Below are 19197 nucleotides of genomic sequence, written 5' to 3' on the forward strand. Positions count from 1 at the left end.
GTAGATTTGATGTATTGATGTTCTTAGCAGTAGATTTCCATCCGGCAGAGGTGACCGAACAAGATGAATATTTATCAGTCAGTGAATTCGACTACACGGTCTTAGCTGATGGTGGTACAGTTTGATATGTAAATGTGTCTCCTTTAATTTTTATTTTACTGGTTTTTAAATTGATTTTTTATTTTTTTTTAAGAACATTAGTACTTGCTTGGCTTGGTACTGTAGATTCAATATTTTTGCAACCGAGGAGTAATTGAGGAAGTGGCAGTAGTTGCGGACAGGCCTGTGGTTTAGTTAGCTGATTTAAGCATGCGTTTTCTATACAGGGCCGTTGTGGAATCTCTTTGCGTCTGCAGGTGCTGCTGCTTCTTCAAGGCTCTGTGGTATTGGAATGGGTGTTGTGTAGAGAGGCATTGGAGGGGAAGAAACGTCTTTCCAGCTCACTGGTGATGGAAACTGCATTATATATGGAAGACATGCACTTGTTTTCAGACTTCCTGTGAGAATCATGCTCAGTGCATTTTTAGCACCGTGTTCCGTTTCCCAGAACCTGCGTACTCATGCTGTTTCAGAGGACCACAAGCAAATTGATTTGTTAACCTAGAATCTGGTGACCCTTCATTGCAGTCCTGTTTGAAATCCGTGGGTAAGAAAGACTGCTAGTAATCATGTAGAGACGCCGCGATTGCTGTGGTTTGCAAAGGTCTTAACAACAGGATTGTGACCAGATATATTTCCTATTGACTGACATGCGTGCAGCCAGTATCATGCTGTACACAGAGTACACTGCTGAGGGCAGTCCTGAGGTCAATTCTGATTACAACTGCAGCAGCGTTGTTTGCTGCAACTTCAATTGCAATGCTGTTTTGTTCAATTGCAGTTACAAGAAAAATAACATTAAACAACTACACATATTAACATGCTTACTCTGTTTATTTGCAAATACAGAAACATACTATGTAAGTACGGCATATCAGGATTTAAAGTGACAGTACAGGACTGCTACAACATGTGTGTCTTTCCAGACTGCTCCTAGGAGTTCTATGTTACAAATGGAAGTGTGCAATGTTTAAGATTTCTGTAATGATTTAGTTTGCTGTAACCGAACTCTGTGCTGTGCTGTTCTCTGGTTAACCCTGTTGCATACTGTATGCCAGTTCCACCTGATAAGGTGTTTCAGAATTAGTTCAAACCACATTAGATCGAGTGAAGGTCATTTTCATTTATCCAGTTGAATTAATAATAGAAAAGTGAGGGTTAATACATCCCTGTGGTTATACTGAATTTCCTGGCAGCAGACACCCTGATGGTGCTTTTAACCTTTTAACTGCCACACTAAATGAATCCAACACCCCTTGGTGTGTCTTGCTAAAATTGCAACTTGTCGGTGTTCTATTCAAATCTTTGTTCAGCTCTTTCAGTTCTAGGAAAGATAAATTAACTTCAAGACAGCTGAACCCTATAGTAGAATAGAAATAATAGCTTGTCTAATACATTCAAAATAAATCCACATTTTTGTTCAAGCAAACTGATCTCGCAAGATTGCAATTAGCGAACAAGGTTAATACAAGACCCGAAGTGACCAGGAAAGGGCAGTTTTTAGTTTTCCTTGCATGTCCTGGACATTGTCTTTAAGGCATGTAGAGGGTGTCTGGTCATTGGTACATTCAGAGACACTAGTCTGTAATGCAGGGTAGCAGTGCCTCTTAACATCATACTGAGACTTTGGGCTGCTGTTTGGGTTCTGACTGATGGTCTGCCCCCTGACTGAGCATCTAGCTGGGACATAGTCACATGCATCTACAGTAGGTAAAGGATCTCGCTCGCTGAGGTGTTTTATTAATATAGCAATACAAGCAGCCCTTTGCTTTCAACTTAAGTGGAACAGACGGGGGGGGGGGAGGCGGATCAATGTAGACAGATGGCCATCGTGTAATGCATTTTACAACATGCTGGTAAATGGTGACATACATGTGATTTATGTTGGTGTGGGGGTTAAGGGTTTAGGGTTGCCTTCATAACCTTTTGATTCAACCTTCATGATTATGTTGACAGATTACACATCTATGAACCCCCTTTTTCGAGTGTCCTATCCTAGGGATACATGGGGGTGTCTCTCTGTCCACACATCCATCCATCTGTATGTCAAACGAACATGTTTGCATGGACCTGGAGAACAGCTTAGCTAAAAGCCATCTTTTTTGCATTAATCTGGGCAATTTTTATCATTGTGATTGAACCTTTAATTGCTAATTCTAATTTCATACTATTCTGTAATATTGTGTCTGTTAGGTCATCAGCTGCTTCTTCATACTTATAGCTCGTTAGTTTTAATTGAGCTGTGGTGATGAGGGATGTATGTTGCTGATCATGCTTGTTTGAATTGCTAAGACAAGGCATCTTTATTATAGAGAAAAAAAACATTGTAGCGGTATAAAACTAACAAAGAAATTAGTTGCAGGAATGTAGGTGTTTCTTGCTGGTTTTATTCCAGTAAAATGATTGTATTCTCTCCCTTTGCTGTTGCACTTGGTTTAATATGGGGGCCTGTGTATTTTAAACAGGAAAATTACTGTAGATTGGGTGTATTGGATCATTCTTTCCACTATAGAGACCAGTGGTCAAACAGAGGTCATTTTGCATAAAGGTGTTGCTTGAAAAACATACAGCGGACGGCCATCTTCACACAGGTTTCACTGCTTGTTTGGAAAACAAAGAGTTAAACAGCAACATCAGAGGCAATGGTTCTTCCCATTCCTGCACTCCTAGTCACCATAGCAACAGTGACATCGATTTTAAGTGGGGGTGGTTAAAGGAGTCTGTTTTCTCCCTGCTCCCCCTCCCCAGCTTAGCTGTTCAGGCAGGCTCCAGCTAAGAATGTGGAGGCGGTGTTAGAGCGAGGGAGGGGGAATTTCTCTGTCTCCCCTGTCTGTGGCAGTCTCGTCTGCACACACCCGCATGCACTGTGTCTCTTGCTCGTCCAGCTCGCAGTGGTATTAGTGATAGCAGTGTTGAGGGCCGGGCCGATCGCCTGTAGCATGCATGTGACGGGTGAGCAGTCGGGAGCCGGTAGCTGGCTGTCTGTCCCCTCCGTGTCGGATGTTATTAAATATTCCTGCCTCCTGTGCTGGTCTTCCAGGGAGAAGACGACCGTGGAACAAGACATCAAAGAAAATGAGGACAGCATCAAACAGAGAACCAACGAGGTCCAGGTAGGGATGGTCCATGTATTCATTATTGTTTGTGCATTTGGGTACATGCGTGTGGCTTGTGTGCATTGTGTCTCCTTGCATTTTTTTAATGTGGTTTGCCTGTGCTGTTTGTGGTTGCGGTTAGGGGACTGCGTTTGTTTGTTTGTTTTGTCTGGTTTCTTGAGGTTTTCTCTATTTCTCTTTGTATGTGTTTGTCTATATGCTGTGTGTGTGTAACAGTATGCCAGTGTGCTTGCATGTACTGTGTATGGTTTTTGTGTTGTACGTGTGTGTCGCTATAGTTTGCTACACTTATCCGTGTGTGTTTGGGTAATGAAGAACGTTTCTTTGTGTTTGGGTATGCATGTGCATCTGTGTTTGTGCGTGTGTGTCTGGAATGGGGGCAGGCTCCCTCTATTTTCATTTATTCACTTATGAATATTCATAGACACTAGCCCTTTAGCATTCACACTTATATGAAGAAGTATCTAGGCCTGTGCAGAAGCTGGAAGTAAAGCTTCTTGGGTAATTGTGGCAAGGACAACTGGGTCAGTACCTTTTACTGCTGCTCCAACATTCGCCAATGTTAGTGCTTAAAAAGCACAGTGCCTTCCCTTTATTTAATTAATACGTAATAAGGCACTGTAGTGCCTGAGTGGAGCTGAGACGGTCCAGAATATTCTATTCCGAGGCTTATTCCAGTCATGTTTTAATTTCTACTTTTAAATTAATTTGTGTTTCCTACCCAACAACCTCATCTAAAACACAACGAGCTGCTCCTTTTTAAATACAGCTGGCTCTGCAGTTTGAGATACAGCTTTCATGATACCTGAAAGCAGCTTTTCAAAGTAAGCAGTGTGTCTGAATGGTTAGAGCTGAGGACTGGGAGGCAGCTTTACCTAGTGGTTAGAGCAGAGGGACCTGTAGGTAGTGTGAGGTAATGGTTAGAGTTGACGGACTGGTTGTCAGTAGGGCCTAGTGGTTAGAGCAGAGGGACTGGGAGGCAGTGTGGTTCTACAAAGGGTTGGTTTAAAAATGGCAGGAAACGTGTACGGAAATGGCCAGAAACTAAACTGCATCTTTAAACAGATTGATAGTGAAAAATGCACCAAGCTACCAAACATTTAGTAATAGAATACTAAACTGAAGCAGGTACACATTTTTAAATTGCGATACAGGGAGATGATGATCAATTAAAACCTGGCTCCCATCTCTCACCTTGAACCTCTAGACCCGACAGTGGAATTTAACATTTGCTGGGTTCGTTCATTAGCATAAACCATAAGGCTGCTAAATATAGCTGGCTGTCGTGACATTCAGCTTCACAGGAACTCTGATGGAAGATAAAAACAGTGAGTGTCCACAAACTCTGCTTCCTCTTTGGGAATGCCGTGAGAGTACAGTATAGCAGATATTGAAGCTGCTGTACAGCTCCATTCATCCAAACTGCTGTCTTATTCCCCGCAGCATCTTCCACCCACATCCAATCTAATGACAATAAATTCCCCTTTATCCAAATGTCTGTTTATATTAACCCCATGTTAATATAAATATTGATAAAAATGATAAAATGATAAAATAAATATTGTTGCATATTCACTGCTTCTGTTTAATATGCTTAAACTCACAAGTTTGCTTTTCACATCAGTCCCACACATCAGTTTGAAGATGTAGAATGAAAGTGTTGATTTTGTGTAAAATAAACACAAGTCTGAGCGGTTTATGTAACAATAATAACATTAAAATTTTAGAAACTGAAATAATATTTCCTTTGTGTACATATCTAATATACAATACTAAGGGGAATGAACTATTAAAATTACTGTAAACGTGTATACATCCTATCCCTTTCTTGAAACCATCTCTTTTATGGCCAAATCATCCAAGTTAGCCTCCATTTTAATGACATTTCATACAATAATACAGAATGAAAGGCCAAACGGCTGCCATTTTAGAAATATCTGGGCCTGTTGTTAAATCTCCCCACCTGCAATTGAAAGTCATTGTTTTGTCTGAGAGAAGAGGGGGTTCACTTTTCTGGAGACCAAGTCTGGGCAGGGATGTTATATGTGGGATAAGTGGCAGCACTGCCTTTGTCACCTTGGAGGGAGAGACAAGTTGCGTATCTCTGAGGTAGCCATGGAAACACGAGCCCTTGTCAGGAGTTGCAAGCCGTCAGAGATGGAAGACACCTATGATAAGATCAACATGTTTTTAAAATCATTGCAATGTGCAGCTTCAGACACTGAAGGTATTTGATTGGCACAAAAAACAGATCTTCTATTTTAGAACTGGGTTGTGTGTTTGATTGTTTTTAAGATGTTGTATGAAATATATTATATATGGAAATGGTTCATAGTTCATTTGAACACCAGATTGTTCCCTCTGTGTTTCTTTACATTGTCATCATTATTATTGTCGGAATATATTTTGGTGCATTTATTCTAGTCTCTATTCTGTTACCGGTTTCCCAAAAGAACAAGAAACAATAGGGGGAAAAAAAAGCCTGAATCAGTGATTTATTTACAGAACGTCCTTTTATTTTCTAAATTCAAATTGCATAGCGTTGTGTCCCTTGCTTTATATTGCATTTATGTCTTGGCAGGGCAGCTTCTTGTGTACCTTGCAATAATAGTTTAAAAAAATGAAATAAAACAAATGGCTTTCTCATGCACCACATGCTGTAGTGTTTTCAACAGTAGGTAATAATGGGAGGTTTTATACACTCAGTTACATCCCACACAGAGGTACCAAACTGTGTGTGACAATTTGTATCAAGGTCCGGTCTGTCTTGAAGATTAAGGCCAGTGTGCCATATGGTGACATTAAAATGAATAATATTAATCAATGCTACCTAGTTGCTAAATAATATTTCCAGTTGCATACAGGCCAGCTCTGAACAGGTGTTGATAGTTAAAAATTGAATCCCTCATTCAGATAGTGAGATGGATACAGCTTGTAGGTGTTTATACCTGGGGAAATGAGTTCAGGGGAATTTTAAAGAACCCTTGTTTTGTGCTGCATTTGGCATTGCTTGGCATGACAAATGATGTTTATTAAATTCCCTGGCAGGTAGAAGTGAGGTGCGATGAGAAAGTAAGGACCAGCGCTGCCAGAATCCAAAAATACCCACCACGGCAGGCAGGATTCATTAAAAAGCATCGATTTTTGTTTTTCGCCTCATTTCTCTCCCACAGGAAAAAAGCCTGTGCTTGTTCTTTCTGCTATTGAAATGAGCTGGCTTAATCAGAGCCGGGAAATTCCATGACAGCTGGAATTGAATTATGGAATCGGATGGGTGATCGCTTTCCTCATCTGATCAAAGCGCATGCTAGCATTTTAAAAATAAAAGTGAAAACAATTTCTCACATAGTGCCTTTTCTAATCTGAAGCTTTCAGGGATTAATTGATTTCATCAACCTCGCATTTGCGTTGCAAGTCTCACGTTTATGAATATATCCGTTTGACTATATGGGGTGCAAGTGGTGTCTGTGACTTGTAACTACTATTGTATTTTATAAATATTGGAACAGCTGTACAGTTTTGTGTTGCGGTCTGGTGCTGGTGTGTCGCTTATGCTCTCCCCCCTCCCTCCCCCCTCTCAGGAGCTGCAGGACGAGGTGGCGCGGGAGAGCGAGGAGCTCCAGAGGCTGCAGGCCCAGCGACAGGAGATCCAGGAGGTGCTGGGGGAGCTGGACCAGCAGAAGACAGCCCTGGAGGAGCAGCTCAGCCTCATCCGCCAGCAGAGCAGCCAGGAGAGCCAGCTGGTAGGGCCGCTGTGTCAAAGGAATATGCTGACCTGCAGTTTGAACCATTGCAAGCTGATCTAGGCATTTAAACAACAGCAGGGTTATTTATTTTTAATATGCAGTATGTATTACATTTTGACGTTAGTGCTTGTAGACCATGTAGTTTTATACACATTCCCCTCAGATTCCCCTTCTGTATGGGATGTAGTGCATAATGCAAAGCTGACAGAGTTCCCCATAATCAGCCTTTCTTAGGAGACACAGTTTTTGGTTGAATAGTTAGTAAGCATGTCAGACAACCTTAGTAGAACCAACCTTACTGGTGTCGCCCCCAGTGGAATTATACGGTTCAATCCAACGCTGCTAATAATCGTCCATTGTGAAGGACAAAGCATCCTGTGTGTGACGCCCCCCCCCCCTCCTCTCCAGATCTCGTCCCTGCAGGCAGAGCTCTCCAGCCAGCAGTCTCGGGTGTCGGGGTACGAGGAGGAACTGGGGCGAGCTCAGGAGGAGCTCAGGAAGCTGCAGCTCGAGATGGCTCAGATGGAGCAGAAGGTCGAGGCTGGCAAGGTCCGGCTTGAGCCACTGCAACAGGAGCTGCACAGCACCCAGCAAGAGACCATCAAGGTCAGTCCCAACAGCACCACTTACCCTAAGTTTTGCCGATTTTTATACAAGAACTTACTGAGTAATACTGAAAGGTTTCCTCTCTCAAGGACCATTCTCCATTCATTTTTATGGCTCCTTGTCGTCTTGCTGCAGTCTGTTATATTTCATTGACTATGTTCTAATACAGACAGTATGAGACTTAAAAAAATGTTTCACCACAGAGCTGTCCAATCTTTTTGGCACAGAAAAAAAGTCATGAGACAATAACCAGAAAAAGTACTACTGTACATAAAACAAAGAAAAATGACAAAATAGTCTCAAATAATTAAAAAATGTAAGAAGATTTGAACCAGCCTACACACTGCTTCAGCATCGATGTGCCCGTTGAATATTTACTACCCCTACGTAAGTTTTACCATAGACAGCCTGTCAATCTAAAGAGCGCACCTGCCAACTCTATTAGTCTCTCAGATCTGCTGTATTGCTGTGATTAAAACTTTCTTTGCATCCAGTATTACAGATTCTCTTTCCTGGACAAATGAATCCGCCATTTACACAAACACGTGAAATCTTTATCCCTGTATAGTGTCATGAATGCTTCCCATAGGGGATCGCTTTTTAAAACCAGAGGAAGGAACAACTTTAACGACCAGGAAACTCACACACTCATCTCAGAAAGGGAGGCATTTTGCAATTGTGTCAGCAATTTCCAGTACAGCTGGGTGAGTGCATAAATCACTCCGTGAATCAAGAGCAAACATGAGCGCTTACCTCGATGAAATGCCTAAATAAGCAATTGGGGTAATTAATGTGGCAACTAATCATGTCATGAAGCCTCCACAAACTCAATTAGGAAAGCTGTTTTATATTATTATAAAGACCGGAAGAAAATAAATGCACTGAATACTTCTGCAAAGTTGCAATTCAGATCTGCTTTATTCCCATTAACTTCCAATGAAATTGCAGGTAGCAAGGCATTGGGTATTTAAAGGAATGAATTGCCTTGTGAGTTTGAATAATGAGTATTACTTACTAGAAGAATCCCTTGACAACATATTAATATCAATTAAGCCAGCGTACTCTCGGAGACTCGATTAGCCAGCTTTTCCATGTCTTGTAGCTCTGAGTCTTCACAGATGCAATGTATTCCTCTACAGTGAGTAACATTTACTGGCAGAGGCTGTTTATTTACAATAAGTGCAACTTTAAGACAGTTAGGCTAACTTGTATTAAATCAGGTGAAATCGGCATAGAATCGTGATCCAATTCCTGTGCTTTGCAGACAGAGTTTTTTAAATGTTGCTTACATTTCTGGTCAGTGTAACACAAGGCTGCTTTTTGTTACTTTCTGTGAAGTTTATTATTTAGTTCTAGTTTTTTATAACCACACAGTGCATTATGACACTCCTGGCGAAGGGGATATAGTGACAACAACCACACGTGCATGTTTACACCCTTCACAGTTGTACACATAATCAGATTGCAATGTGACTTGGTTAGGACATTCTTATAAAGCAGCCTGTATTCTCAGTCCTGTCTCTATTCTTTAATCCTCACTGCCAGGGTTCATCAGCTAGGCTCAGCTCAAAAGCTAGGCTTGCTTCACACAGCAACCATCCTCCTGTCATCTTGTATAGCTTTAACATTTTAAAAATAATTGTAAAGGGCTGTTTCAAGGACCTGGTATTGATTTATTGGTAGAAGTGCTGGGAGAGTGTGCTCTTTGTAGAAAGCCTATCTCCTTTCAATTCCTGGGATTGAAATAAATAGCAGTGATTTAATGCTTGTATTACTGGTTGATAAATCTTAAATATCTTGATAAATCCTGAGATATTTCTTTGTAGTATTTAATCTAGTCCATCTCATTGGTTCCAGTATTGAGAAGTCAGTTACACACACTACTTCACATTCGACCTTGTCTAATTGTAATGAAATAAGTTCAGGCTATCCCTTAGCACGTCACTGAGACAACCAGAATCTAGAGCAGTACAATCAGCCCCTGCTGATCAGCCTCTCATAACCCGTCACTCATTTAGCCAACCCTCAGCACCAGATGTCTTTCTTTTTAAATAACTTATTTTTCATTAGTTATGACATTCTTTGGTAAAAAGTACAGAGAGAATAAGTATCTGAGGATATGTGGAGGAAACATACCGGATAATGGTACCTTTTGTTTGATTGGCGGGGGGGGGGGGGGGGGGCAAGAGGAAACATTGGGGTGTCTGTGATGAAACAGGGTTCCATAGCATTGAAGAGCAAGCCGTGCCCTGCCCCCTGCACTAACCCCAGGCTCCACTGCTCTCATTTTGTCAGGTGCAGAGCAAGCTGTCTGAGCTGCAGGAGGCAGAGGAGGGCGTGAAGGGCCAGCTGACCTGGCGCAGTCACCTGCAAAGCGGCATGGTGAACGGCACGAGCGAGGGGGAGCGAGCCGAGACCCCCGAGCAGCAAGAGGACCCCGACGCAACCTCCAGCCCTCAGGAAGCTGAAGAGGAGCTCTACACAGACTGGGACACCACCAAGCAGGCAGACACTCCAGCGGTCAGTCACGCAATGCTGCGAGATCCCACACAGAGGGCTGCTTTCACAGACTCGGATTAGTGCAAATCAGGGTCTGTGAAACCAACCAACAGTGGGCCCTTCTCATAGCCCCTTTCTTAATAGTACCCTCGAAGCAATAGTAATAGACGCCTTAAGAATACCCAACAGCCCTCGAGTAAACATTTGAAACAAAAAGAACTTGAGATGGCTATTTTGTTATCCAGTTGCCCCTAGGAGTTCTGTGTTTGGAACAGTGCAGAAGGATTTGCCCAATGTCACATTGTGCTCTCCTAACTGTTTTTCAGAACTTTCAATAACCATTGATTCCTCTGTTCTAGAAACTGTCATGAGGCTGTGACCCTGCTTGCTATATTGCAGTAAATGCTACAGGCAGGCAGTTAGCATTCCACAGAAGCTGTGCACTTAGCTGAAGCTTTTCTCCGCAGGAGAGAAGCAGCCCAGTATCCTCCTGTGCAGACACAATGAGTGAAAGAGAAGTGGTGACTGAAACAGCAAGTATTCCCAAGGTACCATTTCTCCCCTTGTCTGCCTGACTCGCTGTTCCCTCATAAATCCATCTCTGTCCATCAGTCTCATTATCTGTACCTGACTGCCATTCGCCACAGCGCAGAGAGAAGTCTTTCTGGTAAAGCTTGTGGTGAAAGATCTGGGTTATACTCAAATATGGGCAATCATGTGCATATTATTTATAGTGATTTTAACACACCAATATGCATTATATCCCCTGCAGACATAGATATGAACAACTTGATGGTTGTGGTTTCAGAACAGATGCAAAAAGGCTTAAAAAGTGACTTAAAGAATACAGGGAAATAAATGCAAAAATAAGCTTAACTCCAAGAAGCCCGATACAGACAAGCAGATTGATTTTTTTTGGTGTTCCTGGCATTAACATGGCGGCTCTGGTTGCAGGAGGAATCCTTTGATGCCCAGCCAAACCCATCTCCTCAGCAAGCCAGCCCCTCTGCACAGAGCGGCCTGGACTTCTTCCAGTCGGACCCCTTCACAGACAGTGAGTACCCCCCCCTGCCCTGCCCCACAGTTTCAGATCAATAGAACATGTACTGTGGAAGAGCATTGCAAACTGGACAGGTTACCACGCGGCTGCCAGATTACTAGTGATACCCACTGCAGAGAATCATTAAAAGTGATGGTCTGTTTGAAACGCATTCCTCAAGTTAATATATACCGCTGACATGTCTATTCTGGTAAAGTCTTGACTACTTTAAATGACTCGCTTTGTGTTAGCAAGAGGACCGCAAGGCTTATTTAATACCATTAGGGACTGTGTCTGGTGTACATATTCAATATTCAAGTACAAAGAACAAGATAAGGAATTATCTGTGATTATCTGTGTGCTTTTTGGAAGAGTTTGACTGTTTCGTCAAGGAATCTGCTTGATCCACTCAGTACTGCTTCACAGTTGTAGTGGACAGTGGCAGTACTGCAGCGTCTGCTCTCATAAGATCACACAGTAAGAACATTCCGAACTAGAGGAGGACATTAAGCCCATCCATTCTCGTCGGTTCCTCGTAGCTGACAGACCCCAGAACTTCTCTAGTGGGGTGATGAAAGGATGCCAGTGATTCAGCCTCAGCAGCATGGTAACCATTCTATGTGTTCTATATCACTCTGTGTGCAAAAGGTTTACTTTGACAACCCTCAGCAAGGCCCTGCAGCAACACAGAGCACTCTTAATGAGAGATATGCAGGTTTTCAGTCATATGGTGCAATGCAGGAAAGTCTAAAGAGTTTCGTATTTCGCTGTGCAACTCACAGCTAGTCTAATACCAGAACAACTAATAATACATCCCTGGGGAGTTTGATTTGACTTGCAAATGGGTTTTCCAACAACCCTGACAATCACCCAGTCTATTCCACTTTCACTCAGCGGCTGAAAATCAAAGATCTCCAGAACCCAGCTTGCCACGCAAAAACAACTAATTACTCTTAACCTGCCACAGTACATTAAAAAAACAAATACAAAATCTGACTGATTTTTCTTCATTTTAGATGACCCCTTCAAAGATGATCCATTTGGGAAGGTGGATGTTTCAGGTGAGATTTAGTCTAGTTATGACCAGTGATGGAGGGTGGAAAGCAGATGGAAGCTGTCCCATGAAATCCTGTTTGTACACAAAGGAAGCTATATCATTGAAATTGAAAAGGCAATGCATTTTCATGCAGCATAATTGCTACCACACCATTTAACAAAATCACATCACTGTTATGGACTCTTCCTCACATCATTGTGCATTGGGATTGCAGTTTCTGTCTTAGTTGATGTTGGTTAACTAGTTTGAATGAATCAATACTTGATTAATGAATGAATGAAAGCCTTCATTTCATTGAACACCCTAAGAAACAAGATGTTCCAAATCCGTGACCACTAATAAAAACTGAAATAACAAGCGTCTGTTTATTTGAATGTTTTTCAGACCCCTTTGGTGGAGACCCTTTCAAAGGCACGGACCCCTTTGCTTCAGACTCCTTCTTCAAGCAGCCGTCGGCAGACCCCTTCTCCTCTGTGGGAGGGGACCCCTTCAGGAACACAACAGGAAGCACAGTTCCTGCCGACTCCTTCGGTGCTGCAGCCGGCAACACTGGGGAGCCAGACCTCTTCAGCACTACATCCAGCAACACTGGGGAGCCAGACCTCTTCAACACTGGGGAGCCAGACCTCTTCAACACTGGGGAGACAGACCTCTTCAACACTGGGGAGCCAGACCTCTTCAACACTGCAGCCAGCAAAGCTGGGGAACCAGACCTCTTCGGTACTGTAGCTGGCAGCACTGGGCTCCCCACGGTGAGATCTGTCATGCTTCTCCACTGACGCAGTTCTGCCCAGTTCACTTCCTCCACCTTTTGCCTTTTTTCAGGATTGAAATTTGCTGGTCACTATCATGTGTCTCATTAACACAGTCCTGGCTTCTTCCTCAGATGGACGTCTTGAAGTCCAATGACCCGTTTGCGCCAGGAGGCACCGCAGTGTATACAGCCCCTGATGCAGGTGAGTGTGGTTCTTCATCACTCTTTCAATCGCTCTCTGATATCCAAGGCTTTGTAGCCCCGGTGATTTGGAGGAAAACCCTCAGTAGGAAACATGTTTCTGCAAAACAGCCTGCAACTGGAAGAAAGCAATATTGAATTGAGTGGAAATATGTTAAGCAGGGTTGCGCATATATGAAGAAAACTGGTTTCAACTCTGCGGGGGATATGCTGAATAGATTTTTCTGCTTCAAATAACAAATTGTCCCAACACCCCGTCTCTTGTTCCCAAACACCTGTTCTTACTGGAAAATCCAGAATAATGTTTAGCACGTACAAACAGTCTGGAATTCAGCTGTGCTTATTTATTGGACTTCTGTTGTTCTGTAATTTATTTATTGAAATTACATCAATGCAATTAAAACTCTTTTTACCACCACCCACCACTCGAATCAGTCCAGAATGGTGTTCTCCACATCAAAATACGTCCAAAAAAGTCTCCAAAACTTAGTATAGCTCCCCAAGTGTACGTCAACCCTTTTTGGTTTTCCAGCGGTTATATACTTCGATTGTGATGTATGTTTTTATTCTACCACAGGGGTAGCCACAGCTGAACCTTCCACTCCTGGTCTTTGTTCCAGTCCTGTTGTAAATTGCTTAATTGAACTGATTGAAGCCCCCATCCAGACCCTGAAGTAGTTTGTGGTCTCATTTCACCTGTTAAACCTGGGGTGGAATAGCCCTGCAGGACCATGATTGGACACCCCAGCTCTACCCTATCTGACGGGGTGGGATTAAGCTCATTCCACAACTTCATCACAAGCTGTGTCCCACGCCCTGCTGTTTCTTCTTCTGCCCCTGAATGTGTTGCTGTGTCGTGCCATACCCATTTCAATGTGTAACCACCTTTTGTTTCAGTAGCAGACCCCTTTGCCTCCTTCTTTGGGAATGACTCATTTGGGAGTGGATTCGCTGACTTCAGCACACTGTCCAAGGTAGCTGTGATCTGGGTGCTGACGAGGGGCCATGGGGCTGACGCTGTATGGAGGGAGGGAGACGGGAAGTGTTGGCTGAGGAGGATGCCGCTTGAAGTAGCTTGTTTGTTAGGGGTTCAGAAATTAGATGCCGATTTCAAGTAGACTGGGAGAATCCAATTCAGTTTGTACAATTAACATGAAATGTATCTTCCTATCACTGCTTCAAAAACTGGACGAAATGCAATTGAGAGTTAAACAGCTTTGTGTAATTATCATTATTCAACTAGTAGATCACGTGTTGTCACTGTCCCAGTATTGCGTATGGATCCATTGAAGTCTTTAAAGTTCCAAAAGGGAGGAGTTATCTGGGTTGGATATTATTGACATGTTGTAACTTGCAAATCTGTTTTTTTGACAGTCGAATGGACCTGACCCTTTCAGCACTAGCTCTGCCCCTGACGTCTTCAGTAGTAAGAATGTATTTGCGGAGGAGGTACCAAAGAGCCAGGACACGCCCCCGGCCCTACCGCCCAAGATAGGAACACCCACCAGACCCCCTCCTCCTCCCCCAGGTAAGAGGGACCCAGCTGGGGCTACTCCAGCACTCCCGCTGCCTTCCACACTAACACTAAGCACTGAACTGCTCCAACCTGCTGCCTTCCACCCTCAGAACTAACTATAAGAAGCTGAACTTGATACCATCTATGCTGCTGGAAAATCAGCATTATGTATTTCTTTGTTAAACTTGGGTGTTGCGGGCTCCTCCTGTTCTTGTACCCTTGCAGATCTGCAGACTCAAGCCAGTAACCTTCACATTGCTGCCTAGCACTCTAACACCGGAACAGTTTTAACTACCTTCTGCAATGCAGCTCAGCACAAAACTTCACTTCAGACCAATGCTGAGTCTACTACCAGAAACAACACACACACACACACACACACACTGTAACCCCTGAGCTATTCAAACAACCCCGCAGCCCCAGAAATCTAACCAATCAGCTCCTTGAATCAAGCAACTGCTTTCCAATACGGAGACGACACACCAGTTATTAACCGCAAAGTAGAAAGATCAAAGCCGTCCCGCCCAGCAGGCTGTAACCCAGGAGCTACCCGGACTTGGCTCTCTTCCGCCTGCAGAGGGTGTCCAGCTTCCTCCAGGCACGCAGGCCGCATGCCTCACCTGTTGTTTCGTTGTGTCTGCGCAGGAAAGAGGTCGTCCCTTTCCAGGTCGGAGTCCTCAGACTCATACAAGCGGAGCAACCAGTTCCAGACACCGGGTTTGGGGGACCCCTCTCAGCCCGAGTCCCAAGACGAGAAGCTCCGGGACCCCTTCTCCACATCGTCCCCCAGCAAGGCTCCTCCAGACCCGGCTAACTTCAGCAGCATCAACAGCGTGAGCAACACACCTTGTTTCAAAACCTTACCTGGAAATCTTAGCTGTGTTTCCATCTACAGCAAAAACCTGAAGCTTGAACCTTAAACCCATTACCCCCTGAACTTGAGTCACACGCTCTAACCATTCACTGCCGTGCATCCCATGGTCCGCAAAACTAACCACTGAGCCACATCTCCATTTATATGCCTACTCTGAGACAAGTCCCTGTAGCCACAACACTGCTTGAATTCATTCCATCGTTCTAACTGCTTGGATTCACTGCAACGCACATTCATTCCATCATTCTAATTGCTTGAATTCACTGCCACGCACATTCATTCCATCGTTCTAACTGCTTGGCTTCCTAAACCTGTTCCTTTTCAAGCTGTAGCAATGCAGTAACCTGCATTCAGATTGCACTGCATCACACTAAGCCCTCGAAACCAGCTGCTCTCCCTGCTGCAGCCAAGTCTAACCTCCCAGCTTCTTGCACCCCTTTTCATTTCATACTCCAGTCCAGTCTAACTCATCAGCCAAAAGGCTGGTTTCACCAGGTAGCAGTCTGCAAAATCATTTTTTTTGTTGTTTGTTTTCTTTTCAATGAATGTTCTTTCAATCATTTAGACCAGCTGAGCTGGTTTCTGTAAAGCTGTTCAATTCTGTCTTATAATCTCACTTGGCTAGCAGCCTGCTAACTACTGGAGGTGTTTTGTGAAACTGGCCATGGGCATGTTATGATTTCAGAATGCATCCATTCTGAAATCCGGTCTTGCCATTTGAACTTCAGTTTTTGTGCATTGCACGGTTTAGTTATTGCAGCTAAACAGCAGTTTAGACTACAGTCTAATCACCACAATGCCTTCATTTGTAAAAATAAAAATACAAATCCACCACACAGGTACCAGTTTCGTGATGCTGGCAATCATGCAGAGTTCTGTAGCTCCAGTACTGAATTTGCTAGCAACCTTTTAATGTATTACAGTATGCATTCCAGCAGGAAGCTTTTATAAAGGGAAAACCTGTAATGGTTCAAACTGTGTTTCTTTAAGTTTCTACTTACACCTTTGAGGTGTGGTGTTTGCATGTCAGGTTTAAAACAGCTGTCATTCTGTCCCGTCTCCCCTCCTGTAGTACCCCACTGAGGAGGACTTGATCGAATGGGCGAAGCGCGAGAGTGAGCGGGAGGAGAAGGAGAGGCTTGCCCGGCTCACCCAGCAGGAACAGGAAGACCTGGAGCTGGCCATCGCCCTCAGCAAGTCTGAAATCTCGGAGGTGTGAGGCAGCTTTCCTCGCCTCTCTTTAAAGACATGTATATTCAAAAGGAAAGGACAGGAAGGCCTTGGCAGGAGACTGGTGCAAAAGATTTGAAGGTGCTCTGAATTTGTGGTGGAACAGAAAGCAGCCTTTGTTTGGTGTGCGACCTATTTTAAAAGATTTTTACTGGATGTGAGGGGGTCTTTGCTATGGAAATAGTCCTCATGACCCAGGTTGGGATTAGTTTGAGCACCGGGGTGGTCTCTTATTTCCTGGGGATAAGGTTGGCTGAAGGTAGGATTCATCTCCTTTCCCACTTTGATGGCTGTCAGAGGTCTTCAGAGCAGGAATGCCTTATTTATTTTTGCGAGCGTTTGGGGATTGAGACGTTCCAGTTTTTAGCTGCTCGTGCCAATTGCTGTGAAGGATTAAGGCAGCCAGAGGGGGGCGCTCCAGATCTTTTGCACCTTGTTTTTTCTATTGGCAAAACCGTAACAGGTGAACAAACCAACCTTCCACATAATCTCCGTGGTGTTGAATCGCAGAGCATTGTGAAACTCCATAAAACTATAGTAGATCTACATAACATAATGTACAGTTACATGAGGAAAGTTTAAGTCAGCCATACTGACGTGTATATATAAAGATATGTTGGATGCCATGTATGGGGCGATTAACACATTTAAGCTAGAAATCCCCTTCGGCCAGATAACAGGACAGGGATTTAGGGCTCCGGTCTAACCTAGAGGTTAACACTTGCCACTTTATAATTTGATAACTTGGTGCACAGTACCCCCTGTTTTGTAGCCTCTGGATATGCTTGGAACAGCAGAGGAGAAGTGCGTAGAGGCACAGTTGTATCCTGCTTGAGAAGACACTAAAAAAAACCTTCAAGGTTGAGTGCAATGTTATTAAATAGATTCTTAGAACCGTGCCGTCCATCTTTTGCACTTAAATCGGGTTTAGCTATTGGTTGGCAGAGGGATTAAAATGCATTTATTACAGAGCATGAATAGAACAGTATAATTATGTTGTGGGGGATGAGATTTTGCCTTTTAGTTAATATGCTGTTAGAAGTGGATTTACACCACTAATATTAAAACTAAAACAAACATATTATAATCCCACGATTGCCACCATGTAGCTTTTATTTAATGTCAGATGACTCGTGTATTGATGGATTGGAATTGCTATTTGTAGTTTCTCCTTCCAAGGTGTTTACTCTGCTTATACACAAAATAGGCCACTGTAGGAGCCACATAAATATTTGGTGCAGAAGAGCATATTTGTTGCATAAACGAGTCGCCCATTTTGCATTGGCCCATTGCTTTGCTGAGCATGCTGTAGGCACAGGAGTCTAAGTAAAGGAACCTGGAGTGTGGCTAATTCTGCATCCCAATCCACTGCAGCCTCTGAACATGCTACATTAACCACTACAAAAGATACTCCATTTAAACAAAGCAGGTACAAGTGTCTGTGTTTCAAGCCCTGCTGTCCACAGACCTCCAATAGTGTATGCTGCAGATTTTTCCTCCCGTTTCTTCAATAGAACTAAACCACTAGCCTGCATTTTACTACTTTAACACCCCCCCCAGCCTTCAACATTCACTAGGGTGGTAGAGTGCCACGTGAGAGTTTACTGACAAACCTGAGTCCTTGGATTTAGTTTTGACACAGTAACTCCTCCATCAATCATTGTAGAGCTCATATTGTTTCTGTTTGTAAAGTCTTATGAGGCTACTGTTCTTTATCTAGTTTATTGAGGTTCGGTAGCAATAGCCAGCAAAGATTACAGTTTCCATGGGAATTTATTAAAGCAGCGTCATTTTCTAAACAGTCTTAATTTTTTTTTTTTTTTGTGACCTGCAGCCTGGCCTGTTGTCATGAAGGTTTGCTACCTGAAGAAATATCCAGTGAAACCAGCCTCTTGTTGACTAGTTTTACAGAACCTCAATATACAAATACGTGTCAGATTTTTAAATAATACTACGAAGGTAAGGCAACCGCCATTCAAATGACAGAGCCACTGTTTGTTGACTCTTAAGGTATTCTTGGTCAGCAGTTTCCCCCTTGAATTCTCAATCCTTCCAAATCCTTGCAGTGCCCATGAAGACTTTTACTAATTGTATATATTGGAGCCATGGCTGCTTCTCTGTAAAAGAACTCCAGCTCATCTCATTGTAATAGACACTCCTATTCCTGTTACTGATGTGAATTGTATAGATGCCTGTCGCATATAAAACCACTGATGTATGTTAACAGCCTACCTATATATGCTTTTTAAATTGGCTCATTTTATTTTTTATATTTTAACTTGTCCCGATTTATTTTTTTTCATATTGTTCTCATTTTTTGTTAATGGAAAATCCTTAAATTGTCTAAATAATTTCCTGACTGTAACCTGTAATTAAAATAATAATAAATATAAATTCTGTTCAAGTAAGTTCATTGTCCTGTAGTTAAAGGTGGGAAATGCATTTTTTTAAATAAATAGT

At 43.0% G+C, this 19197-nt stretch overlaps 1 protein-coding gene across 3 annotated transcripts in view; it reads left to right on the top strand.

Annotated features, from left to right (window-relative positions):
* Positions 1–19122, top strand: part of LOC121326628 (epidermal growth factor receptor substrate 15-like) — a 33260-nt gene extending 14138 nt beyond the window's left edge. Inside the window, exons 13-26 of one of the 3 annotated variants that reach the window (XM_041269964.1) lie at positions 3140–3212; positions 6797–6958; positions 7370–7567; positions 9863–10087; positions 10534–10614; positions 11021–11120; positions 12122–12166; positions 12547–12914; positions 13049–13118; positions 14015–14091; positions 14492–14645; positions 15279–15466; positions 16580–16720; positions 18572–19122. In XM_041269964.1, the coding sequence (XP_041125898.1) occupies positions 3140–3212; positions 6797–6958; positions 7370–7567; positions 9863–10087; positions 10534–10614; positions 11021–11120; positions 12122–12166; positions 12547–12914; positions 13049–13118; positions 14015–14091; positions 14492–14645; positions 15279–15466; positions 16580–16720; positions 18572–18589 (1900 nt within the window). In that variant the 3' untranslated portion in view covers positions 18590–19122. Of the gene's footprint in view, positions 1–3139; positions 3213–6796; positions 6959–7369; positions 7568–9862; positions 10088–10533; positions 10615–11020; positions 11121–12121; positions 12167–12546; positions 12915–13048; positions 13119–14014; positions 14092–14491; positions 14646–15278; positions 15467–16579; positions 16721–18571 lie in introns of those variants that run through there. The other 2 variants (XM_041269965.1, XM_041269966.1) reach the window with 2 other exon arrangements.
* Positions 19123–19197: the final 75 nt, after the last annotated feature.

The sequence above is a fragment of the Polyodon spathula genome, chromosome 14 (assembly GCF_017654505.1).
Source record: "Polyodon spathula isolate WHYD16114869_AA chromosome 14, ASM1765450v1, whole genome shotgun sequence".
Lineage (NCBI taxonomy): Eukaryota > Metazoa > Chordata > Actinopteri > Acipenseriformes > Polyodontidae > Polyodon > Polyodon spathula.